At 40.6% G+C, this 27,784-nt stretch overlaps 1 protein-coding gene across 1 annotated transcript; it reads right to left on the minus strand.

The window, feature by feature from the left end:
- Positions 1 to 6,921: 6,921 nt before the first annotated feature.
- On the minus strand, positions 6,922 to 23,647 carry LOC127679443 (neurotrophin receptor-interacting factor 1-like). The gene is made up of 8 exons (XM_052175364.1): positions 23,251 to 23,647; positions 22,935 to 22,978; positions 22,077 to 22,203; positions 21,197 to 21,292; positions 13,709 to 14,191; positions 11,658 to 11,758; positions 10,400 to 10,526; positions 6,922 to 10,076 (listed from the first exon to the last, which is right to left on the minus strand). The coding sequence occupies exons 1-8, from the start codon at positions 23,396 to 23,398 to the stop codon at positions 8,548 to 8,550; spliced, it is 2,655 nt and encodes an 884-aa protein (XP_052031324.1). The 5' UTR covers positions 23,399 to 23,647; the 3' UTR covers positions 6,922 to 8,547.
- Between the last annotated feature and the right edge of the window lie 4,137 nt (positions 23,648 to 27,784).

Below are 27,784 nucleotides of genomic sequence, written 5' to 3' on the forward strand. Positions count from 1 at the left end.
CTATAGTGTCCAAAGGTACAAAAGGATACATACTGGACATAAATCTCGTGAATATACTTAAGATGGGATAGCCTTTACATGCCACAATAGTCTCTGAACACATAATAGAACACGTACTAGAAAGAAACCTTATCAATATAATCAATGTGTTAAAGCCTTTGCTTATCCTAATCCTATTGAAATTCATGAAAGAATTAATGTTAGAGATAACCTGTGGTGATTTGAATATGCTTAGCTCTAAGAAGCGGCATTATTAGGAGGTGTGTCTTGTGGGAGTAGATATTACTTTTTTATTAGATAACTTAATTTACAATTCAAATGTTGTCCACTTTCCTGGTCCCACCCACCCACCCAAAAATCCCCCAACCCATCCCCACTCCCCCTGTTCACCAATCTACCCACTCCCGCTTCCCTGACCTGGCATTCCCCTATACTGAGGCATTTAGACTTCTAAGGTCCAAGGGCCTCTCCCCCCTTTGATATCCAAGAAGGCCATCCTCTGCTGCATTTGCATCTGGAGTCATGGGTCCTTCCATGTGTACTCTTTGGTTCATGGTTTAGTCCCTGGGATCTCTGTGGGTACTGGGTAGCTCATATTGTTGTTCCTCCTATGGTGCTACAAACCTTTTCAGCTCCTTGGGTCCTTTCTCTAGTTCCTCCATTGGGGAACCTGTGCTCAGTTGAATGGTTGGCTGAGAGTGTACCCCTCAGTATTTGTCATGCACTGGCAGAGCCTCTCAGGTGACAACTATATTAGGCTCCTATCAGCAAGCCCTTGTTGGCATCCACAATAGTGTCTGGATTTTGTAACTGTATATGGGATGAATCCTTAGGAGGGGCAGTCTCTGTATGGTCTTTCCCTCAGTCTCTGTTCCACAGTGTGTCACTGTATCTCTTACTGTGGGTATTTTGAGCCCCCTTCTAAGAAGGACCAGAGTATCCATACTTTGTTCTTCCTTCTTCTTGAGCTTCATTTGGTTTGTGAGTTGTATCTTGGGTATTCCAGGCTTCTGAGCTAATATCCACTTACTAGTGAGTGCATACTATGCATGTTCTTTTGTGATTGGGTTACCTCACTCAGGATGATATTTTCTAGTTCCATACATTTGCTTAAGAATTTCATGAATTTATTATTGTTAATAGCTAAGTAGTATTCCATTGTGAAAATGTACCACATTCTCTGTGTCCCTTCTTCTGTTAAGGGACATCTGGGTTCTTTCCAACTTCGGACTATTATAAATAAGATTGCTATGAACATTGTAGAGCATGTGTCCTTAGTACATACTAGGGAATCCTCTGTGTATATGTACAAGAGTGCTATAACAGGGTCCTCCAGTAGTATTATGCCCAATTTTCTGAGGAACCACCTAACTGATTTCCAGAGTGGTTATACCAGCTTGCAATCCCATCAGAAGTGGAGGAGTATTCCTCTTTCTCCAGATCCACGCCAGCACCTGCTGTCTCATGAGTTTTTGAACTTGGCCATTCTGAATGGTGCGAGGTGAAATCTCGGGGTTGTTTTGATTTGCAGTTCCCTGATGACTAAGGATGTTGAACATTTTTAGGTGCTTCTTGGCCATTCAATATTCCTCAGTTGAAAATTCTTTGTTTAGCTCTATAGCCCATTTTTAATAGGATTATTTGGTTCTCTGGAGTCTAACATCTTGAGTTCTTTGTATATATTGGATATGAGGCCTCTGTCAGATGTAGGGTTGGTAAAGATCTTTTCCCAATTTGTTGGTTGCTGTTTTGTCCTATTTACAAAAGCTTTGTAATTTTATGAGATACGATTTGTCAATTCTTGATCTTAAAGCATAAGCTATTAGTGTTCTGTTCAGGAAAATTTACCCTGTGCCTGTGTGTTCAAGGCTCTTCTCCTCTTTCTTTTCTATTAGTTTCAGTGTTTAGTTTCAGTTTTAGGTTTTATGTGGAGGTCCATGATCCATTTGGACTTGAGCTTAGTACAAGGAGACAAGAATGGATCAATTTCCAGTCTTCTGCATGCTATCTACCAGTTGAACCAGCACCATTTGTTGAGGGTTTCTTTTTTCCACTGGATAGTTTTAGCTCCTTTGTCAACGATCAAGTGACCATATGTGTGTGGGTTCATTTCTGGTTCTTCAATTCTATTCCATTGCTCTACCTACCTATCCCTGTACCAATATCATGCAATTTTTTATTACTATTGTTCTGTAGTACTGTTTGAGGTCCAGGATACTGATTCCCCCAGAAGTTCTTTATTGTTGTTCCTATCCTGGGTTTTTTGTTATTCCAGATGAATTTGAAAATTGCTCTTTCAAACTCTATGAAGAATTGATTTGGAATTTTGATGGGAATTGCCTTGTATCTGTAGATTGCTTTTGGTAAGATGTCCATTTTTACTATATTAATCTTGCCAATCACCAAGCATGAGAGATCTTTCCATCTTCTGAGGTCTTCAATTTCTTTCTTCAGAGACTTGAAGTTCTTGTCATACAGATCTTTCATTTGTTCAGACAGAGTCACACCAAGATATTTTATATTGTTTGTGGCTATTGTGAAGGGTGTCTTTTCCCTAATTTCTTTCTCAGCCCATTTATCCTTTTTGTATAGGAAGGCTACTGATTTGAGTTAACTTTATATCTGTCCACTTTGCTCAAGTTGTTTATCAGCTGTAGTTCTCTGGTAGAGTTTTTTTGGGTCACTTATATATACTATCATATCATCTGCAAATAGTGATAGTTTTACTTTGTCCATTCCAATTTGTAGACCTTTGACCTCCTTTTGTTGTCTGATTGCTCTAGCTAGAACTTCAAGTACTATATTGAATAGATATGGAGAGAGGGCAGCCTTGTCTAGTGCCTTTTTTTAGTGGAATTGCTTCAAGTTTCTCTCCATTTAGTTTGACGTTGGCTACTGGTTTGCTGTATATTGCTTTTACTATGTCTAGGTACGAGCCTTGATTCCTGTTCTTTCCAAGACTTTTACCATGAAAGGATGCTGAATTTGGACAAATGCTTTCTCAACATCAAATGAAACAATCATGTGGGTTTTTTCTTTGAGTTTGTTTATGTAGTGGATTGCATTGATGAATTTCTGTACAATGAACCATCCCTGCATCCCTGGGATGAAGTCTACTTGATCATGGTGAATGATTGTTTTGATGTGTTATTTTATTTGGTTGGTGAAAATTTTATTGAGTATTTTTGCACCTTTTTCATAAGGGAAATTAGTCTGAAGTTCTCTTTGTTTTATCTTTGTGTGGTTTTGGTATCAGCATAATTGTGACTCCATACAATGAGTTGGGTAGGTTTCTTTCTGTTTCTATTTTGTGGAATAGTTTGAAACATGTTGATGTTAGGTCTTCATTGAAGGTCTAATAGAATTCTGGACTAAAACCATCTAGTTCTGTGCTTTTCTTGGTTGAGAGACTTACAATGACAGCTTATATTTCTTTAGGGGTTGTGGGACTGTTTAGATAGTCTATCTGATCCTGATTTAATTCTGGTATTTGACACAATAAAGGCAGTTAGTTCTAAGAGGAAAGTTCATAGCACTAAGTGCCTACATGGAAAAAAAAAATACAAACCAAAAGCAAAACCACATCAACAAAAGCCACCTCCTACTAGAATCTTAGTACACCTGAAAGCTCCAGGACAAAAAGAAGTAATTACACCCAAGAGGAGTGGACAGCAAGAAATAACCAAACTCAGGACTAATATCAATAAGATAGAAATGAAGAGAACAATAAAAAAAAATGAAACAATGTGTTGGCTCTTTGAGAAAATCAACAAGATAGACTAAGTAAATGGTGAAGAGACACTATCCAAATTAACAAAGTCAGAAACAAAAAAGGGGCTATAACAACAAACATGGAGGAAATCCTAAGGATGTACTTTGAAAACCAGTACTCTGCCAAGTTAGAAAATCTAAAATAAATGGATAATTTTCTTGGTACATGTTACTTACCAAAGTTAAATCAAGGTAAGATAAGCAATTCATACAGACTCTCATTCTTCCATTTGTGGCTGTCTCTCATTATTACATGCTTCTTCCAACAAGACCACAACTACTGTACTAAGGCCACAGTGTAATTGTGCCACTCCCTAATGACCAAGTATTCAAATACATGAGTCTATGGGGGGGGGGGGCATACCTAATAAAACAACCACAGTCTCCTTCTGTGTACTAGCTGGGTTTTTTGTTAATTTGCTATAAGTTAGAGTCATTTTGAAAGAGGGATTCTCACTTGAAAAAAATGCCTTCATCATACTGGATTAAAGGCAAGCGTGTTGGGGACACTTTCATGGTTAATAGTTGATGTGGGAGAGCCCAGCCCACTGGGGACAGTTGCACCCCTTAGCAAGTAGTTCTGAGTTCTATAAGAAAGCAGCAGAGCAAGTCACAAGGAGCAAGCTGGTAAGCAGCATTCTTCCATGGCCTATTTAATTTCTTGCCCTGCTTGATTTTCTGCCTTGGCTTTCCCTCAATGATGGACTGTGCTCAAGATGGATGTGCAAGCTGAAACAAACTGTTACAGACCGTGGGTCTGCTGTGGGATAACCAGGGTCCTCTGGTCCAGGAAGGCACAGGTCCGGCTGAGATGACAGACAGAACAAACCACACACACACAGAGGCGGTTTGAACTGAATGTATTTTGGAGCTCTAAGGCAAGGAATTTTATACAGGAAGAGTTGGTATTACCATTTCAAAAGATGTAGCCAGTGAGGCAGGCACAATTATCATAGCCATTTGGTACAAGGAAATGCAACATCAATCAGGAATAAAGTTTCTCAAGAAACAGATACAGAGGATCAATTTATAGATGCCATCAAACTTCATGATTAGAATACAGAGTCACTCATAGTTTACAGCAAACCTTCAAAGAGTTTGAAGTTTCTTATACCACCTGGGTCTTAACAAGTTCTTGTGAGAAATCCTTATCTAACATTTAGCCTTTTACCTTGTAAAACAAAAAACTTCCTGACTAAATTAATGCTTTCAGTACAGGAGTGCCTGAGCCATCCTCATATACATACGCGCAGCCATAAAAACCTGCATGTAGTTGGAAGGTAGTAATTATGTAAACAACTATGAGGCAAGGCACTGAAATTCTAAAACGGGGGTTGGCGGTCAGTGAGTCGACTTCAAAGACCAGATTATCAGCCAGGCCTTAGGAATCCCGGTGAAGAGAGAAAAGGAGGAAGTCAGGACAAACTGCTACTTGAGAACTAAGGGCCCATCTTAAATAACCAGAAAGTAAGAGAGTACAGTAAATTGCCAGGTGAGATTATCAGCTTCCACAGCTTCCAGAGAGTTCCGTTATTCCCAGGAGGCATTTCTTTTCCACCTCTGTCTGTAAAATATCATTTTTACAGACATCACTGGGCCACCGCGGCAACAAACCTTTTCCTCCCCAATTTGCTTTTGGTATTATTTTATCACAGCAATAGGAAGCAAACTAAGGTCCTTATAAAACCCCCAACTCTGCCTGAGAACTCACTCTTCTTGCCAGCTGGGCCTAATGATTAAGAAGGTGGGACAACTTGGACTCACCCTTTCCTCCCACTGGGAGCCCTTAGATCATTTTCAAAACCCTAGATATCTGTTATCTCACCTTTCCAAGTTGGGAAAAACCCTGGCCAATTGGACTCCACCTGCTTATGTCCACAGGCACAGAGTCTTTGTTCAAGGCACTGGTTGGCTATTGGTCACCCACGATGCCCCCCCTCAGTAGCTGGCTGGCCTATAAGTGGTTCCAAGATTGAATTCTAGAGTGACCATCTAGAGATCCAAAGTTCCAACAGAACTTGATGAAGCACTAGCTTAGCAACACAGTGAGTTCTATCTTGGCAAGGATACAAACTACCATCTGTCATTTTGTAAGCATCACTCACAGACTTAGTGAGAAGGGAATCAGATTCACTCCAGCTTTTGAAGGGAGACCAGTAGGGTCATGGAATGCTTTCTCTGGGTAGGAAGGTCCAGATATATTAGTCTTTACCCTCAAAATTTGAAGGTGAAGGCAGAAAAAGAAAGTCATGGAGAGGCTGTATGTGTGGGCAGGCTCAATGAAAGATTTCTACTTGACTGTACTTACCATCTGAGAGCTTGAAAGGAAATCAACAGACACAAAGCTGAGAGTCCATATACATCTAACCTATATTAAAATGGCCCCAGGTATTCCACTTAAAACTCTTTGTCTTTCTTGTTGATTCCAGAAACCAATGGTCAGGAACCATCTGTATGATCTCCAAATTTACCCACAGATCACCAAATAACAAAATGGCTGTTTTCTGCCAGTAATTTGGAATTGCTCATTATATATAACATATAAGCAAAACATATTTCTGAAGCTGCAGGTTGCACTTTCTGGTCCAAAGTTCTCCTATAGTCTTCCATTCCTAGCTCATCTTTACTGTTAGGAATCAAAAAAAAAAAAAAAAAAAGAGATTCTTGGATTTTGATTTCTAGTCCAATTACTTGTTTCATACATGATAGGCAATAATGTTGAGTAATTTACCAGCTAACACACCTTTGGGCAAACTTAATCCCCATTTCAAAAATGCTAACAAACTTTAATCAGGTTGTTGAAATGATCAAAACAGCACCATGTCTGATATATGCTTCCTGGTGGCTCTTTTTCTACACACTTGACCTTACAACATGCAATGTACTCTCTGGTTCTGTCTCTAGGTCCTATTTGTTTCAGAGAAACATGAGACAGTCACCCAAGAAAGCATAATTACACCCAAAATATAAGATAAATCCCAATGGATCTGGTGTGTATGCTGGAGTTGAACCCAGGGCTTCATATAGATGAAGCACATGTTCACCCATTGGGCCACACTCCCAGATGTTGAATATGTTTTCAAATATAATAAAAAAAAACTTAGAAAGACAATGGGGAACTCTGGATGATGTGGGGTGTGTATGATCTGGAAATGAAAAAAAAAAAAATGTGTGCCTGTGAGTATGAGTGCAGGTGCCAAGAGTCCAGAAGAAGGTTCTAGATCCCTTGGAAGTGGAGTTACAAATGGTTTTTGAGCCTTCAAATGTGGATGCCACTAATCAAACTGGGTTCTCTGCAAAAGCAGCAAGAATTCTTAACCATGGAGACATCTCTTCAATCCTAAAGAATTCTATAGTTTTATTTTGTGTGACTGCACACCATGGCACATGTGGATGTTAGTGGACAACTTGCAAAAATCAGTTCTTTCCACTCTGTTTGTTCTAGGGATTAAAATCAGGTCATCAAGTTTGGTGGTAGTTCCACTTTACTAGTTGAGCCATATTGCTAGTCCTTTGCTTTTGTTTACCTATTAACCTGGATCTCTCTCTCTCTCTCTCTCTCTCTCTCTCTCTCTCTCTCTCTCTCTCTCTCTCTCCCTACCTACCTACCAACCTATGTAATTGAATTTGAAAGTGAGCATCATATACATGCCCTGGTGTTGCCAGTGTTTTGTTGCTTAATGGTGATGAATTTCTCCCATAACTAATCCTTTAGAAAAGATCATAATGTAAAGTCAGAGGATATTCTCATGTGTCCCTGGATTCACTATAGACTTCTAAACCTCTAGGTCTCCAATGATTCCTGAGGATTTCCTCCCACCTGTATACTGATCTGCTAGAACTGTTTGAGGTCACCAAGATAAAAGATTGTTAATGGCCTGGTGGCTCATACCTTTAATCCCAGCACTTAGAAGGCAGAGGCAGGAGGATCTCTGAGTCCAAGGCCAACCTAGTCTATAGAATGAGTTATAGGACAGTCAGTCCTGCCCAGAAAAATCCTGCCTCAAAAATAAAAACCAAACAAACAAGATTCTTAATTAAGCAGATATTATTCAAGGTAGTGTAGCGGGTCTGATAGAATGAATCTCTCTTCTCATGTGCATATACATACACATATATTCATTAGAATGATTTATGGGATGTAGTCCAGCTAGTACAACAATGGCTGTTTATCAGTGAAGGTCTAAGAATAGATGAGGCAGGATGTCTCAGGTGGTAGATGCCAGAACCTCTAAGTAAACTCTAATGCAAGTTAAGGAACAGACTGGCTAGGGAGAGCAAGCAGGAAAAGAGGGCAAGCTTCCTTCTTCCATATCCTGTATATAGGTTGCCAGTAGAAGGTGCAATCCAGATTAAAAGTGGGTTTGCCCATTTCAAATGATCTAATTACGAAAAAAAAAAAATTCCTCAAAGGTATACTTGGTTGCTAGTGTTTTAATTAATTCCAGATGTATTCAAATGAAAATGAAAAACAGCTATCACAGCAGAAAACAAAAGTTCCACACAAAGATAATGGTTTATTCATCTACATACAATATCAGTGCAATTTTTGGTACTTGGCTTCTTAACCTTAGACGCATTTTCAGATCTTTTATTTCCTTTTGAGGATAAATGAGGCAATTAAGAACTCCCTGATGATTTCACTCACACCTGCTAGGTGGTATCCTGAGCTGTTCTTAAGGTGTGGTGCTCTCCTTATTCAAAGCCTATCTATCATACTCTGTCTGCATAGTACATCTCAAGGCCTAAAAAATAGTGCTTTGAAAGGCACAAAGGCTATGATTTGGGCTGCTTCTGGAACTTTATCCCATGTGTTTTCTGATGCACAATAAGATTTGAGCTCTGTGTGAATGCCTTCCCACACTTGGTGCACACAAAAGGTCGCTCCCCAGTATGAGTTCTCGCATGCCTGGTGAGGTGGGAACTCTGGCGGAAAGCTTTCCCACAGTGCTGACATTGGTAGGGCTTAGCTCCAGTATGAGTTCTCAGGTGCTGAGAGATGGCTGAGCGGTCACTGAAGGCCCTCCCACACTCTGAACACTCAAATGGTCTCTCTCCACTATGAATTCTAAGATGCTGTGTGAGGGAGGAGCTCTGAACAAATGCTTTCCCACAGGCCATACACATGTAAGGCCGCTCTCCAGTGTGGATCTTCTTATGGACAGAGAAATATCTAGGATTTCGGAACATTTTACCACATTCACTGCATCGGTAAACTTGGCTCCCCTTGTGAGTTTTTATGAAGAATATCTGCTGAGCATGCCGGCTGATGGCTTTCCCACAATTGTTGGCTCTCCTTAGCTTTCCCACTGCAGAACCCTTGTAGTAAGTTTTTATATAGGGATCACATTTTATGGAAGCACTGATTTTCTTGCCTTTTCCTCTTTCAGAGGTCTTTAAGTGATTTTTTATATAGGGAACATGTTTTTCGGAATTGCTAAGTTCCCCAACTCTTTCCCCTTTAGATCCCTTCTGGCGAGGTTTTACACATTTCAATGAACTCATGTTTCCTTGGATTTTATCTTCTTCATAGCACTTCTGGTGAATTTTTACAGGTAAAGCATGTGTCAAGATACTGTTGTCCCTGGCTCTTCCTGCCCCAGACCCCATCTGGTGATTTTGTACAGAGGAACCTTGGAACATGGAATTGTTACTTGTCCCAACTTTATGCCATTCATGGCCTTTCTGGTGAATCTTTGTAGATACATCAGGCACCATGGCATTACTACTGTCCCTAAATCTACCCTCTTCAGAGCCAGTGGCTTTCTGGTAAAAATCTGCAGGCACAGTAAGTGTAATTAGATCTCTGCTGGTCCGAGCTTTTCCCTGCTCAGAACCCTGTTGGTGTTTTTTTATAGAGGAGCTATGTGTTATAGGATTGCTGCCACTACTGTCTTGCCACTCCACAGAGTCCTTCTGCTGATTTCTTATGTGTAAGCCTCGTGTCATGGAAATGGTGTTTGTCCTGCCTTTCCCCTTTCCAGTGCTCTTCTGCTTAACTTTTACATGTTTTCTAGAAAGAACTTCATTGAGTGAGTGTTGGCTTTTGTGAAGACTAGTTTGGTCCTTAGACTTGGAGCTTTCAGAGAGCTTCTTCTGAGGGTGGCCTTTTTCCTGTAGAAGCCCTACTTGATTTGATTCTATGGTGTGCATGTCTTGGACCCCATCTTGTAAAATACTTTCAAAGACAGTGGACTGGGTACAATTCCTTGAGAGATCATTTGGGTCTGGGTCATGAATTGGTTTTACCACAGGAATGGGAGAGTCTGGAGTTAACTTTCTGTTTCCCAATGTAGGCTCCCACCCTGAAAGAAACCAAAAGATATACATATTGCAGTTATAAGTGCCAGAGTGGCAGTATTAAGAAATAAGGTTACATCTACTCAGTCATTCAGTCTAGGGAGTGACAAGCTGTGAAGCAGCAAAACCAGCTTTTTCATTCCTTCAGGCAAACCAAACCTGAGGCTGCCTGTGCGCTCAAGGCTCCTTACCAATGCAGGGTCACAGATTCAGAAAAAGATGGACAGAGCAAGAGATTCTTGAGAATACAGCCAGTTCTGACACTGGGTAGAGAAAAACTGAGATATCTGGGGACCTCGTGACTTTATAATTGTAGGAATGGTCTTACCCACAGACACCAAGTTGCCCAAGGTCTCTAGCATCACATCATGATACTCGGTCCTCTGCATTGGACTTAGTAGCTGCCACTCCTCCTGACTGAAGTCTACAGCCACATCCTGGAAAGTCACTGGCTCCTGTAATGTTATAAAAGTTTGATGTTTGCCAATGTGGGTAGAAGAAAGGCCACTGGGACATTCTACCACACATAGGGATTTCTCTGCTTTGGTGGTTTGCTCAGAGACAATGATGTTTTTGACCCCGAAAGAGATCCACAGGATATTTCTCCAAACTAAAGTCTGGGTCCCAAGCTGGTAGGCAGAGCTCCTGATTGACAAAGAGCTACAAGTGCAATAAGCATGCTACACTTATTATACTAGCATCTGTATTTAGCCTGCATTGTAAGGACAACATCCCTCAAAGGACCTCCTCCCTCTAGAAACAGCTTTGTCCCATAGTGTAAAAGCTACAATGTTAATGGACAGGTCTGACCTATGTATAACATTCACCTATGCCATGTTAATTTCTTATGAGCAGCTAAGGATTCTAAAAGGAAGACTCTTCTATTTCATCACCTTGCCTGGATCTGGGAGGAATTTTGCCCAGATGTAGCAGAGCCTACATTAGAAGGAACAAAATATAGAGCAATGAGTCTGGGATCAGTTTCTTCCCATTCCCAGGTAGCAGCCTTGCCTAAAACCTAGCCCACATTGCCCATTATATAAGAGCCAACAATTCTAATCACATACTTGAACTAATATAAACCACTTGTAAGGAAAAGAGCCATATATACACTAATATCCCTAAAACCATACACATAATACGCATTAATGCCATATACACGCCATTATCCTGGCTGACAGGGCTAATCCTATTGCATACCCATTACCTAGTTCTTAGACTGATCTGAGCCTATGCTGTTTTATTCCTAATTCCCCAATTAAGTGTCTCCAAAGAACAAGGGCTCACTCATTCTAACTAGGGTACAATATAATCCTTACAAATTGCCTTTGATTCTTCTGGTTCTTCTGTCCCTGAGTTTTGATTCTTAGACTCCTGCTATTTCCTTTCTCTATGCCCATCACAATTTCAGGAAGGTTACCCCTCACACTTGGGCTTTTCAGAATTCCACTTAGGCCCAAGAACTCAGAAAGTTAAAATGACCTATCTTCCATGAAGTCTTGGCAAGGCTCAGCGTAGAAAGGACATCTCAGGGGTGGTCCCTTAAAGGAAGCTGGGACCAATGGAACAAAAGGTTCTTTGCTTACCTCAGGTGGTACAGTAACTGGTAAGATGGCCACATCCTTCCCCTTCTCCTTTAGTTGATCAGTGGTCTCACTAGCACAGGCAAGCTGAACTGAAGAAGATGCTACATAAAGAGTTAATGAGGTGGTAGCCCTCAGACAGACAGAACCACCAGACCCACAACCCACGACCTATGCCCCTTGATGGTCTATGTTGACCTCTTCACAACAGTAACCAATTTCCATAACTGGATGGGCCCAGTGTGTTACTCTGCATGGACCACTTGGGGACTAGTGTCTCTACTATAGAAACCTTTTATTGTCTCCCCACTCCAGCATCTGTCTCAGGATCTGGCTTCTGAAGCAAAGGCATTTTCCTTAGTGTCAAAGTCTGTTTCCAGTCTCCAAGTACTTAATCATGCTTGTGTGGTTCTCCCTTTGCTGCCTTGGAGAATAGAAGGATCTGCCCTTGTTCACAGAATGTGTACCCATTTTGTGCTTCTGATCATATTAAACATCCCTGGCCAGTGCTAACAACCCTTCTAATGATTCTTTCTGGTTTAGCCTTCCTCATGTGTCTCCACATGCTCTATGGGCTTTTACCACGTTGACTCTACACCAGCTAGGATAGGGAAAAATGACATTAATCAGCCTGCACTACCATGTTATCCGTTTACCTTCATGGACTGTGGTAGACATGGGAGACCATATATTTTGAGAGCAAATGAAGCTTTTGCTGGAACATTTAAGAAAGAAAAATTCTGTGTTTAGAAGCCTTAATTTAATGGCAATGAAGCCAACTGAAGGCATCCAAATGAGATGGATGAGGGGATGAGTTGAAGCTCCTATTGAAACCCTAGGTCGAGGTGTGCCTAGATTTATAGCATCTTGGAACTCTTCCAGTAAGGTTTCCTTCTTCTTGGAGCCACTTTACAGCTTTTTTGGTGTTTGTAAGAATAGTATATGTGCATGTGTGTTTGGGCACATGAAGAAGCTAGATGATGTCTGGTATCTTAATGCATCATTCTTTACAATGTTCATTTGAGATAGTGTCTCTCACTGAACTTGTAGCCAGACTGGAGGTCAGGAAACTCGAGTGACCTTCCTGTCTTTAACCAATATAATAGTGTGGTTAGGCATGCATGACCATGCCCCAGTTGCTTGCTTTTTTTTTTTTTTTTTTTTTTTTAAATGTAGCTTCTGGGGGAAGTTGAACTCCAGTTAACTGTCATAAACTGCCTCACTCCCCAAATCCTGGGTATTAAAGCTAGAATGCTGTGCCACTCCTGGGTGATAGCCCCAGTTCATTTTTATTTTGAGACAGGATCATGATAAATAGTTCACACTGATATTGAACACATTTGTAGCTCAGGCAGGCCTTTAACTGGTGACTTGACTTGGCTTCTTGAGTATCTTAGATTATATGCCTACCTACCACATCAGATCTACTAAAATATATTAAGGTTTCAGAGACCAGAGCTCTGGCATCATCCTCACTGGCTTTAAATCAAGATGTTAACATTTTTGGATATAGGAAGAACTCATTCTTTGCCTTTTAAACTTCTACAGGCTACACAAGATTCTTGGCTAATGTGTCATTGGGACATCCATCCTGTTTCTTTTCTTCACTGTTCTTGTCACAGTAGGTTTCAGTGACAGAAATAGCCTCCATAAACTCCACCTGTATCCTGACCACTTCACCACCTTCACACTATCATATGTGTATTCACTTGTCACCTCCCATCTTTTCTGTAGATCCACAGGCTCAGTCAATTCTCAGGTCCTCCCTCAGTTAGGACTTCATTCATAGCTCCTTCAAAGAATTGGAAGGCTGACTATGTGTCAGGGATCCCAAAAGGATAAAAGGGAAAAAAAACATTGCATCTGTAAGGTTCCACTGAAGCCCATGGAAGTTTTTTGCTTGGGTGATACCAAATATTTCAGGTTTCCATTAATTCTAACCTGGTAACATAGAAGATATAGGCGTTTGTGGTCCTCAGTCATCCCAGCACTCCTCATTCCCTCACAAAGCCTTCACAGACATATTTGTCACCTCACCCTTCCAGGACACTCACCATCATCCTTAGACACTGAGGTCATATTCTCCAACAAAGCCACAGCTGCTCCGCAATCTTCTGGGTGCTGTGACTCTACCCACACCCGAAACTTCTCAGGCAGTACATTCAGGAACTGCTCAAGCACCAGCAACTCTAGAATCTGTTTCTTTGAACGTGTATTGGGCTGCAGCCACTGGTGACACAGCTTATGAAGCTGGGACACAGCCTTCTGGGGACCAGCTGACTCCTCATACTGGAAATGTCGGAACTTCTGGCGCGAAGCTTCAGTGTCAGTAAAACACTTGCTTGGCTGTTGAGTTGGCTTGAGGTTACCTGGGTTCAAGTCTTCCCCAGTTTCTGGATAGAGGGATTGAATCAGGGCATTTCGGGGACCAGCCATATCCTTGTTCAATGTAAGGACCTCAACAACCTTGATCTTCATCAGAGGACTCTCAGCAGGAAAGGAATTTATTCCAGGGTCCAGAAAAGGCCCAAAACATTCTAAAAATCAAAACCAGAGCAAAAGCTAGGCAATGTGGCACATTCTTATAATCACTGTTCTTAGGAGGCAGGGGTAAGAAGGGATCAGTCTTAAAAGTATAGCCTGATCTACACATTGAGTTATAGGCCAATTAGAGTCACAAAGACAGACTTATCTAAAAAACATACATAAAACCAGGCTGAGTATATAGCTCAGTTGGTAGAGAATTACATAGCACATCCCCAGAAATTCATTAAAACTAGTCACTGTGATATATGCCTGTAACCCCAGCATATAGGAGATAGAGGCAAGAGGATCAGATGATCAAGGTCAAGTCTGGCCACACAGTAAGGTTAAGGCCAGCCTTAGATATGTGAGACCCAGTTTCATTCACATGTTTTAAGAAACACAAATACTGTTTTATTAAGTACATAAGGAACTGGCTTATTCTTATATTTAAAAAGTACTACCATCAAGTTACATGCATTGCAGAATACCTGTATGGATTTCCTCCCTTTCTATCCTTCTTTTATATAGATTTTTTTAAACTTGTCTTTTATTTTAAACATCATTGGTTGTTTGTATTTTAAAAAAATAAAATAAATTCATGCACAATTTTTGTCCCTTTCCTTTTTGATTTTTCTTTCTTTGCCTAGGTCCTAGCCCTAAGGGACTGCTCAATCACTGAGGTGTTCCTAGGACCCACACTCTTTTGAGATAGAACAGCCAACCCAGGGTGGCCTTGAGCTCTATGTAGCAGAGGAGAACTTTAATCTTTTGATGTTCTTCTTACCTCCTGTGCACAGGAACCCATGACCATACCTGGTTTATATGGTACTGGGGATTCAATTCAAGGCCTTGTGCATGCTGGGTAAACACTTTGCTAACTGAGGCACATCTGAAGTGCCTCTTTTTGCTTTTTATTTGAAGACAAGTAATTGCCCAGACTGGCCTTGAACCTGCCTTAGCTTTCCAAGTAGCTGGGATTGTTGGCCTACAACACCAGGGCTATTTGTTTCTTACTTTAAATTTTTTTTATATACTTCTTCAGAGGGATGTCTCCCCTTCATCACCCACAATGTCTGCTTCAAAGCTCTGTTCATTGGTTTTAGCAATGTAATATAGGCTTTCCAGTGACCCTAGATTTTAAGTGTTGATGCTAGAGAATGGTATTTATTTAAAAGAACCATGACATACATATTTGAGACAGACTGACAGATGTTATACAAAGGTCCCCAGAGAAGAAACACATGAAAGAGAAAATGTATTCCTGAACAAAAATCAACATACCATGAAAATACACTCCTGGACTAGACTCTAGCACAGTGGTTCTCAACCTGTGAGTCACAATCCCTTTGGGGATTGAATGACTCTTTTCCATGTGTCAATATCACAATTATAGTCATGAAGTAGCAACAAAAATAATTTTATGGTCGAGGGCCCACAAAATGAGGAACTGTATTAAAGGGTCACAGCATTAGGAAAGTTGAGAACCACTAGTCTAGTCAAAATATATGGCCACTCTATAGATTCTGGACTCTCAAACAAATCTATAAATCTGAGCCCTCAGATGTTTCTGTAACACTATCTGCCTCAAAATTTCCATTACTCTCTCAAAGTGTGGACTTATGCTGAAATTACTTTTGAAGATAAACTCTTGTTTCTTTGGGTTTCATCAGGTATTCATTCATTCTGTAATACCTTCTTATTAAGGGACAAGTAATTCAGTCATATTGCTAATTGGAATTTATAGAATAATTTGTTTTTTTAAGGCCCCTGACATTTTACTTTTCTTATTCTCTGTAATCCTTTCTAATTGTGCATTTTCTCATTCTCAGATAATTTAGGGGTTAAAGCTGATGATTTCCCAAGAGAATACATCCAAAGTGTCTTTGCCCATATGAGTCCTCTGATATATAATCCAATGAGGACTCCTACTTAAGCATTCCACATTGTCATACTCACAGGGATCCCTGCCAGGGGTTTCTTTAATGCTCAGTGACTTCCTAATAGCAATTACATTCCTAAGACTATCCCTAGTACAACTGTGATACCAAATAAGAGAAAGACATGAAAGTGCTTCTATATCATGAACATTCTCACGGCTTTATAGTTCTCGGATGCTATTATTTAGTGTAAGAAAATTATATTTTTTGTGAGGTGGGGTTGGGGATCTAGTGCAAGTTCTCTGAAGGCAAAACTAACTTACTTACTTAGGTTAGAAGTTGTTCTTGCTCCAAAAATACTTTTGAGATTTCTTCCCTTAGAGGAGGAGTTCTCAGATACTGAAAATTTTACCAAAGAGTTCCATTCATGTTTTTACAGATTAATATCCTGTTTTAACTATCTAACAGTTAAGGGGGTCCAAACTGAGCTAAAACTGGGCTTTCTTACCCTAAACATATTTACTGTACACATTTTTGATATCACACTCCTACCCTATAAATCTCAGAGACAAAATTCATAAAAAAAACAAGAGAAAATGTGTTCTTGAACAAAAATCATCAGTACTGGACTAGGCTCTATCCAAAATACATGATCACTCTTCTAGATACTCAACTAATTGATAAGACCCTCAGAATCTGTAGTAAAATTCCTTCATTTTCCACATATATGTATTCTAACATTTTGTATGAGTATTTCTTTCATTCTCTACATGTTTGCTCGAGCATGTGGACATCCTCAGGTTCTGTGGGAACTGCATGCACATAGTGTACAGAAAAACATACAGGCAAAACCACACACACCCAAAGGAAAAAATAAGCATTTTCTTCAGGTTCTCCTGTGAATATGACTTATTCATCTACTACTTAATCTCTTTCTCCTTTATTTCTTGACAGGGTCTCACTATGCTATCTTGGTATTCTCGAATTCCTAAGAGATCAGTCTTCCTCTGCCTTTCAAGCGCTTTGATTTAAGTTATATGCCACCATGCCTGGCCAATAGTGTCTTTTATGCATTGTTTCTAACGGTTAAGTCTAGTTAACTTTTAAGTGTCCCACTTTAGGTATACACACGTGGCTATGCTTTTTGGAATAGCCACAGAATGACAACTGAATACATGAGTATAATCTAATTTATTATCCCATATTCCCTTCACAGGATCTTATTCAACTCAAAGTTTTCTTGAGGATAAATAACATTTGTCTTAGAATTTAACTATTTTCTCATATTACCTCACCAACTACATTCGGTGTCATTCTAGCTGGAGAAGCTTGTAAGCTTAGTTGTGAGAACGATTGAACTTTGGATCCAATATAACTTTTGTGCATTAATAAGAGGCATTGCACACTACTGTTGGGACACTAGTGAAGATGTGGGTTTTTTTTTTTCAGTTAAAAGTAATATATGACATTCTAAAATCTCATATTTTTATTTGCTACCTGGACCTCTTAAAGTTCAAACAAGCAATTGGCTCAGCAAACCTCCTTGGATGTGTCTTTGTTCCCTTTTCATCTATGATCTATTGACAGGATAAGTAGAGACTTGGTACAGTTTAAATCCAAGTTTCAAGGTAAATATTATTAGGTAGTTCTTCACATGATTAATGCAAAGTTTTACCTAACATTATGTCATTATATAGAGAAAAAGAAAACCACAGTTCTACTACTTAAAATAGTTTATGCCTTTAACACCTTTAAAATAAGCTATTTCCAAAAATTCAGCCTAAGATTCCCTTGCAACATACATGGCTGGGGATGTATGCAGCCCAGAGGCAGAGTGCTTGCATACCACATACAAGAGTCTAGGATCTGTCTCTAGCACCACAAAGAGTGCTTGTAGTAAGCATGCAGATTATGAACAACAGCCACAGGAAATCCCTTCAAGGCTTCCTTCACCCACAGGAATTCTCAGCAGCTCTTTGGTCCAGTTTATCTACTTACTTAGATCCACTGAGTCTGCCTTTGAGTCAAACACACTCTAAAGAATTAAAATTCTTCCCAAACCTGCTACTATTCTCTCACTGCAGGCATCATCATTTCAACTGTAGAGACTACTGGTGCTTGCTTCCTTTCACCATCTGTATCCTGCTACAGCTCTTTGTTCACAAACCAACCAGAGTGAGCTGTGAAAAGCCATGTCACACCAGTCCTCAACAATAAAAGTCAAACCTCCCCCACAGCTGATGTGGCCAGGTGCCTTCTGTTAATGTAACCTGCACATTCTTGTATTTTGGTTTCCTACTCCTAGCCACAAAAATTTCCTATTTCCATCATATAGGAATGATTTTTCATTCATCAGAAAGCACTAGATGAATATTTACTCATTCAGATGAATGTTGATGTGAAACTAAACATCATCCCCAAAGATGGCAGCAAGCGGAGATCTGACAAGTGAACAGAGTCAGAAAGTGTTCTGAAGCATCAAAACACAAAGAAAAGCATCCAGTGGCACATGGTGTACTTTATAGCCAAAATACAAATAAAAAAAATTTTTTGAAGATAGCAGAAAACAGCGAAAACTATGTCTTTTATGAACACTAACACAAAAATACAACCTTACAACAAGGCATTTCTTATATTTACTATGTTACCACTTTAACCACCTTAAAAGAGTCTGTAATGGAAATAGGTATTTTCCTATTTATCATATAGAAATGATTTTTCATTCATTAGAAAGCACTAGATGAATATTTATTCATTCAGATGAACGTTGATGTAAAACAAAGCAGAATCTAATAGTATCATGCTCATCAAAACCTGCACATTTCCTACATGCCACACAGATACCCATTCTTCACTTTCAGAATCATGTTTTAGATATGATGATGGAACTATGTAATGGTCCAAAGCAAAGGAAAAATTAACAACACCCATAGACTCATGTTTCAATACTTGGTCTCAGTTACTTGAACTGTTTGGTAGGATTACAAGCTGCGGCCTTGCTGGATAAGGTGTGTCCACTGGCAGTGTTTCAGAGTTCATGCCAGCCCCAGTTAGCTCTCTCACTCTGCCTTCTGCTTATGAATGAGACATATACTTTCAGTTACTGCTGCAGTGTCATGGGTCATGGACTAGCGCTTTGAATAAGTAAACCCCCAGTTACATGGACCTATAGGATTTAGAGTTTGCCTTGCTTAGTTTTGATTAGGTCAAATATTTCCTCACTTTCCCTCTTCTGGAATGGAAATATATATTCTGTGCCATTGTATATTAGAAAATGTAACTTGCTTTTTTGCATTTTAATGGGGTTATAATTAAAGAGATTGCTTTGAGTCTCAGAAAAGACTTTGAACTTGTGTGAGTGCAGTGCTCTCAGAAGACAGAACAGGGCATCATGTAAGTCCTGAGACTGGAGTTACAGATGGTTCTAAGCTGCTATGTGAGCCCTAGGGCTCTGCAAGCACAGCCAATGCTCTAACCACTGAGAAATCTCTCCAGCCCCAAGGCTATGAACTTTTAAAGTGTTGAGACTGTGAAAGGCTATGGGGACTTTTGAAATTGGACTGAATACATACTGCCATGGGCTTATGGGGCCAGCAAGAGGATTGTGGTGATCTGAATGAGAATGGCCCTCCAGGCTAATATATTTGAATTGTCTGGTTCCTATTTGGTGGAACTGTTTAGAAAAGTAGGTGTTGCCCTGTTGGAGGAGTTGTGTCACTGGGGTTGAGTCTTGAAGTTTCAAAAATCTATGCCATTCCCAGATAGCTTGAGCTCCTTAGCTGCTTCTGCCTTGAAAATTAGGAAGTAAGCTCTTAGCTATTGCTTCAGCACCTTGCCTACCTGCCAGTTGACATGCTCCTCACCGTGATGGTTACCACTTACCCACTGAACTACACCCAAACTCTCAATTAAATCTTTTTTCTTGTATCTTGGTCATGGTATATCTTCACAGCAATAGAAAAGTAATTAAAACGTCAATGTTAAGAGTATTTAGCAGCATGCGGGCTCATATGAACAACCATGCAAGGGTTAGTTAACCAGAACAGGAAAGAGCAAAAATTAAGTCCAATCAAATTTAATGTACATTCTAACATCTTCTCTTAACTAATCTAGGCAAATTGGTCTTTATCTGGAGGATTAAAAGACATCTAATATCTCTTTGTTTTCTTTGTTTAAGACCATTTCTCTGTGTAGCCCTGGCTGTCCTGGAACTTGCTCTATACACCAGCTGGCTTTAAAGTTACAGCTGTTTTACAGCTGGGATTAAAGGTATGTGCTACCACTACCTGGCTAAGATTATTTTTTTAAACTACAAGGGGCACAGAAATTTATTAAAGTTCATTAATATAGAATAAGATGTGTCACATTATGGCATGCACCCAGAAAGGGGGGGGGGGGGGGAGTCAACAAAGCACAAGAACACAGAAGAGGCTTCTGTACTATGACAATAGTAGTTTAGTCTACAGAAAGATGCTGTTTCCAACAAACAGAAGAAGAATGAATCTGAATTTTTGGGGGGCTCAAAGATTTTATGCCATTATATATAAAGTGAAAACAGATAAACAGAACAGCAACAAAAAAGGAATACTTGAGTTCACAAAAGTATTCAGACAATATGCCTATGTGCTTAAAATCAACACAAACAAAAAACAAACAAACAAACAACAACAACAACAAAAACAGGAGCTAGTGCTAGTGTAGTGGCACACATTTGTAATTCCAGAACTTCTAAGACAAAGGGATGATGAGGAATTCATATCCTTAGTTAATTAATAGGTTAGAGGCAAGCCTGAACTACCTAAGATCTCATCTCAATACAAAACAAAAATACAAAACAACAAAACCCCCAACCCAAACCCCACCACGACTACACACAAACCCCAAATAGTACAACCCCCACCCCTAAATAAAGACTGAAGCTGGGGATATTAGTTCAAGTGGTAGCACGCCTGCTCTGCTTATAATGTGAAAGGCCCTGGGCTTAATCACTAGCATCATGAAAAAAATGACTACAGACTGGAAAATAACTTATACTTACTACAACATGCCACCTGGTTCTCATACTGTTTAGAACACATTAGTCCCGGAGTAACCAGAATATTCATCCCTTTTGGAACCTCCCATATGCCTGGCTCTTACCTGGAAGAGTATCTTGAGGTATTTCTCTCTGCATTGGCCAGCAGTCTTCTGCTTCTTCTAACTGAGGTATCACATTTGGCTTGGAAAAGTGATTCTCTGCTCAACAGAAAAGAGACAGGGCTTGGAGGTCTGCTTAGAGAAATGCTGTCTTGCTGCAATATTCTATATCCTCCTTCCCCCATGCTGTGACATGATGACTTCAGGTCTTGGGCAGTGACAACTATATATCCATTCCTTTTGTTGGAATTTGTGGTTTCCTTGACAACAAAGGTGCCATAAAGTAAAAAATGGAGGTTGGTCAACTGGAGGACATTCTGGGAAAGTGTTTGCTTCCTGCTAAATTTGACAGTTGAGAAAGAACGGGTCAGGACTATCAACTTTTCTTTCTGCTTAAACATAGACACAAAGCTTGGAGCCACAGCTATGAAATAACTAGAGAGGACAGAAGTCTTCCTAAGAACCACAAAGGAATCACAATTTTTGAAGATACCCCTGAGCTGCTGGTTACTGACATCTCATATGTTTGACGTGCCATAAAAATTGTAGGCAACTGTCAGTACAGCTACAAACATCCCTTACAGGCTCTGCCCAGTATTCAAGGACCCTTATGTATTGCTTGGATGAAACTTCTGAAGTCATACCAAAAAGCTGCCTTTTTCCTATCAAGATCTACACTCCCTTAACACTTCTTCTCTGGTTTCTCTAGCCTAAGCCCAAACACAAACAGTTCAGAAGTAGCACACATTCAGAGTTGGGGTGGGGGCAGGTAGAGTCAAGACTGGCATTGAACTTCCAATCTTTCTCTACCTCTGAAGTGCTGGAATTAAAAGCATGCTCCACCCACCCAAACAGATCATTATTAAAGTGGAGGCTGGCTTACCCACTGAAATTATGTTACTGTAGTTCTCCATCATGATTTCCCTGTACAGACACTTCTGTTGGAGATCCAGCTGTGCCCACTCTTCCTTGGTAAATCTTAGTGATACATCTTCAAACTTCACAGATTCCTAAAAGCGACAAGATGCTTCAGCCACAGGTTTTCCTCTTCCGCAGTGACAGAAAAACAGAAAAGCTGAGCAAGATGACCCAGTTACATTTTATTTATCTCAGGTTCCTTTGTCTGAATCCTTGAACAAATCCATCTGATACTAATCAGGGGACAAGTGAGACCTATGGTCTGTGAAAACCTGTTCATTTCTCACTAACCAGGGGCTAGGACTGTTCGTTCCCATCTATACCTCTTTTCTTGTTTTTTAATTGTCACTTCCTTAAAGTAGCTGCTGAAAACTAAACATGAGCCTCTTATCTTCTTACACCCGTCAGTTTCTTTCACCAGACCCCCAGCTTAATTAAAAAAAAAAAAAAAAAAATTGAAAAGGACTGGTGAGATGGCTCAGTAGGTAAAGATGCCTGCTACCAAGCCTGAGTTTGATTGATCTCTAGGTCTCATATGTTGGAAGAAGGGTAGCGATCCAGAAAGGTGTCCTCTGTACTCTACAAGCAGGCAGAGGCACACATGTGCATACCCACACACAAAACAAATGTAAAGAAGTGTTTTTTGCTTTTTTAATTTAAAAGCCTCCATCTGGCTTGCCAGTTCCGGTTCGGTGTGTTATTCTAACCACCCTCTTGGGCAGTCCTTAAACTCCTCCCAAAACTCTAGGGTATTTGAGAACAAAGCCTCACCACTAGCGGGCCCCTGAGCCAACTCAAAAGCTGAAAAGAAGCCTTTACTCACATTGGGCCAGGTTGTAGGAAGCGTGGAAGCCAATGCTGACGAACCTAAAGGTGGAAGAGGCGGGCATTAAGGAATGTGTCTAATGTCTCCACCTCTGCCCATATCCCGCCCTCAGCAGCACATGACCAGTCCACCCCAAAATTGCAAAGTGCCCAGTGAGTCCTCTCCCCTAGTCCTGTAAGCTTACAAGACAAGTTCCCCTCTAGCAGAGAGAGGACGGCTGATGTCCTCCAATCCAGAAGGCGGTTGGTTTTCTTAAACTGTTCCCCATCTAGAATGCGTTGTCTCATTATGATCCGGACCCACGACTACACACCTTCTCCTAGGTCCGTAGAAGTGGAGCCACTAACGAAACCGACACTGGGCTCCAGAGGTTGCAAATAAAAGATGGGTGATGTCCCCGAAGGACTTTCACGCAGCGATACGAGTTCCTGCGAAAGACGCAAAGGTGCTCGGCCGTCCATGTTGTCCCTAACTACAACGGTTCGCTGGTCCGGACTACAACTCCCAGACGTCCCCGCGGACGTAGAGCGGCGGCAATCAGGCGGTGTTCTACTGTTGGCTGACTAAGCCGAAGTTCGTAGGAGTGTGCTCTTAGCTGCTAAAGAACTAGGATGAAGCCTTTGAAAGACCAGTACCTGTGTGGAGAGAGACCGAGGCTAGAAGGGAGTTGAACCCACTAACAGGAGCAAATGAGCTTGGACAAACCGGAAGCAGGTGGCAAGGGGGTGGGCCGGAAGTGTTGGTGTTGGGTGAGGAAGGCGGAAGGAGGGGACAGGCGGACCGTATAGCTCAACTAGCATAGAGGACGGGACCTGGTTGGCAGCTGGTTGTGGGTCGGAGGCAAGAGAAGACAAAGTTTCTCTTTTTAACAAAGTTTCCTGAAGGCAAGAAGAAAAAGATGCAATAGTGCTGTAGTCTCACTGGTGCCATCCTTAAAGGGAGAGGAAGAAAGGACTAAACTGTAGAAACAGAAAGCCATTAGGCTTTGAAATTAAACGTTTAATTGTTCCTATGAGAGGGCAGGCGTTTGCGTCCATATCTGTAGAGTGGGCAGGATTGCATAGTCTTACAACGTTTAGGTGGGAAGTGTGGAAACCTGGTGGACTTGAAGTATATGGTAGGCTACACTAAATATCCTCTCCAGTTTTCCTCAGGAGAGGAGGGATGTAGTGAGAATTCTGGAAGTTTGGTTTCTTGAAAAAAGGAAACAAATATAAGAAGGTGCTTTTGTTTTGATTCCAGGTGTAGGAACGAGGGGCTGCTTCGGACTGCCTGCAGCAGATGACCATGATTTGCCTTGTGCTCTAGCAGAATCGTGGTTCTGTCTGCAGCAGATAGTTTTTGTGATTGTGTTATATTTGGAATCCTGGGAACTTTTCAGAGGGTATATAAATGTTAGGGCCCAGTACGCTGGGGGCTGGGGCGGGCCATTTGTTGACTGTATAAGGAGGAGGTTGTTTGTGTTTTGTTAGTAGCCGAGGTCAAAGGAGAAGCAAAAGAAAAGAAATCAGATTCAGAGATTTTCCTAATTCCTTTCTTCCCTCTATTCTTGTTTCTTTCTGTCTAGTGTTAGAGGGTTAAAAAGGGGGAAAGAATAATGACGAGAGGAAAAAGAGAATCCATAAAATAGCAAAGACCAGCTACAAAGGGACATGGAGGATCAGAGATGTATAAGAAGAACTAAAATTACCCTCAGTCCCAGGGAGGCTAACTATAAATATCTCTACATGTGGAGAGCTCTTGGGGTCACTTCCAGGAATTTGGCAGGAATTTGACATTAGGTTAGGACATGGAAGTAGACTCAAGCAAGAATTTGACTTTAGGCTAAGACAAGAAAGTAGGCTCAAGATCTTGATCATCTCGTAAGTCCCTGAATACCATGGGACTTTGTTTATTGCCTTGTTTGTTCCTTGACTTAGAACTGACCTTACTCTTTGCACATACTTACAATGGCATAAAAACAGACTGGAGAAAAATAAACCTGCTTCAGCCTCAGCACAGATTTGAGTGGTGTTATAATGTCTAATTATCTTTTTTCATTTCAATCCTTGCTCCCTCCCTTGAGACTCTGTTGACTGACTGAGCTGGCTTGGTCATACACAGGGACTGATTTGTATGTTATACATTGAGAGGATGTGGGTTCTGGTAATGCCAATTATTAGGTAACCTGTGATTAGCTTTGTTCCTAATGGCAGATTAGATCAGGGGGAACCTGAAGTCTGCCCCTGATCATAATTTGATATGTTTGTAACTCTCTAGACAGCTCACAACAACAAAGAATTCTGTTGTGTTCCTTATATTGTGGAGTATTCTATTCCTAGGGTCTCTTTATATTCTGTTCTGATTGATGTAGTCTTGTCTTACTTGGGGTCCAAACAATCTGATGTTCTCATAATGCCTAGAGCCTACTGACCTATCCTTCTCAACCCAGGGTTTGTGTATTCCATTGAGGTTTCTAAATAGGGCTGGCAACACTGTGTCCAATTGTGATCATGCTTCTTATACTTTTGGCTAATAGACTACATGTTCTTAATTTTTTAAATTTTATTTATTTTATGTATATGAGTACACTGTAGCTGTGTTCAGACACACCAGAATAGGGCATCAGATATCATTACAGATGGTTGTGAGCCACCATGTGGTTTCTGGGAATTGAACTCTGGATCTCAGGAAGAAGAGTCAGTGCTCTTAACTGCTGAGCCATCTCTCTAGCCCTGTTCTTAATTTTTACTGAAGTTAATTTTTATATTTAGTATTGACTCAGATTATTATGCTACTTTTAGTATGATAATATTTCCTTGGAATTTTTCATTCATTCATTCATTCCATTTCATCCTGGATCACATATATCCCAGACTGTCCTTGAACTTTGTAGTTAAGGTTAACCTTGAATTTCTAATCCTCTTGCTTCCACTTTCCTAGTGCAAGGAATACAGATGTGAGCCACAATGCTCATCCTTCCGTTTGGCTGTGTGACAGAGTTGTGGAAAATAGCCATTGACTGATGGATTTTATTTTAGATGTCTGTGTGTTTGTTTATGTGTATCATCCAGTTGTTCAATAGAGAGCTTTATTTTTTTAAGAAGGCAAGTTCTCTTTTCAGTTAAAAGTTGGTTCTTATTAAGTTAAAGCTGGGTGATGGTGGTGTACACCTTTAGTCCCAGCACTTTGGGAGGCAGAGGCAGGTGGGTCTCTGTAAGTTCAAGGCCAGCCTACCTAGTCTACAGGGTGAGTTCCAGGGCAGCCTGGGCTTCACAGAGAAATCCTGTCTTGAAAAGCAACAAACCAAAAGTGTACATGTAGAGTCAGAGGAAAGCTTTCAGGAACTGGTTCTGTCCTTCCTTCATGTGTGTTGCAGGAATAGAACCTAGGTGGTCAGATTTAGTAGAAAGTAGTTTTACTTGATGAGCCATCTCAGTGCCTTGAAAATTGATTTTTAAAAAGTTTGCATGTATTTATTGTGCATGTTTGTATTTCTGCACCACAACATATGTATAGAGGTCACGAAGTAACTTGAGGGGTTTGGTTCTGTCCTTTCATCTGTGGGTTCTGGAGATTGTGTCCTCATTTCTAGAGTGGGCAGGTCAAAGGATATAAAGATACTTTTGTCCCATGTAAATACCCATCAAAAGGTAACTTCACCTGAACAAATATCCAGTAATAAAGTAGGTATGATGATCCTTTCTGTAGGAAGTCAGGATTGTCCCCAGCCAAATCTGTCATTTTCCAATGGGCCCATGAATAGAATGGCCATGGTGCAAGCAGTAGGATTTATGCATGGGTACAAGAGTAGAGTCTTCCATTCACCAAGCCTGACATAGCCACATCTGCTGGTGTGTGCCAGATCTACAAACAGCAGAGACCAACACTGACCACTAGGTATGGAACTGTATCCTGGGTTGACCAGCTTGTGACTTAGTGGCAGGTTGATCACATTGGATCATTTCTTCTGTGCAAAGGACAAAGCTTTATTCTTCTTGGAGTAGATACATATTCTGCTTATGGTTTTGACTTTCATGCACATATATCTTCTGCCAAACCCACTATCCATGGATATACTGAGTGTCCCATTCACCACAATGGCATTCCATATAGTATTGCTTCTGACCAAAGTACTCATTTCACAGCAGAGAAGTGAGACAGTGGGCCAATGATCATGGATTTTATTGGTATTAATTACCATGTTCCTTGTTACCCTGAAATAACTGAACTGACAGAAAAATAGAATGACCTTCTATTACACAGCCAATTATGAGACAGCCACCTGGGGAGCTGGGCAGGGTTCTAGGTTGTTTATATTTTGAATCAGCGTCCAGTGTTTGCTATGATTTCTCTCATAACCAAGATCCATGGTTTCAGGCATCAAGGTTCTGGAAAACTTGTGTGGCAGTCACAGTCTTGCAGATCTCAGTGTAACTCAGCTAGAAATGGAGGGCTTCCTTTATCAGCAGGGCTTCTATTTCTCTGCCTGACTTTATCTGGACAATTGCACCTCAACAGAAGTGCCTGTCCTTTTCCAAAGAATGTTCTTGTGCAGAGCTGCTTAAAATCAGCACACAAGTCCCATTCTGTCTTTCCTACCCACATTATAATTAGGTATACTTTTATGACCAATTAACCCTTTCCACCTCTACCCCGAAAGCACTTATATACCTTATTTTTGGATTAATGAAGTAGAATTGACTCACTGTGCTGTTCTCAGGAAATTGTTCTATAATACTCACAGCCATCACAAGCCAGATTGGCATGATTACTCCCTTTGTCTTCATTGTTTGGTGGCTAACACCCACCCAAGGAGAAAGAAGACCTACACCAATGCTGTCACCCTTAGTGACCCACTAGAAAAA

Source organism: Apodemus sylvaticus, chromosome 2, assembly GCF_947179515.1.
Source record: "Apodemus sylvaticus chromosome 2, mApoSyl1.1, whole genome shotgun sequence".
Classification (NCBI taxonomy): domain Eukaryota; kingdom Metazoa; phylum Chordata; class Mammalia; order Rodentia; family Muridae; genus Apodemus; species Apodemus sylvaticus.

Bases quoted from the DNA above. Each gene is read 5' to 3' on its own strand.
- LOC127679443 (XM_052175364.1), bottom strand. From the start codon at position 23,398: ATGGACGGCCGAGCACCTTTGCGTCTTTCGCAGGAACTCGTATCGCTG. The intron at 11,759-13,708 runs GTGAGTGTCCTG...CTCTTTATGTAG, and splicing joins CTCAGTGTCTAAGGATGATG to CATCTTCTTCAGTTCAGCTT. The intron at 10,527-11,657 runs GTAAGCAAAGAA...ATAACATTACAG, and splicing joins CAGTTACTGTACCACCTGAG to GAGCCAGTGACTTTCCAGGA.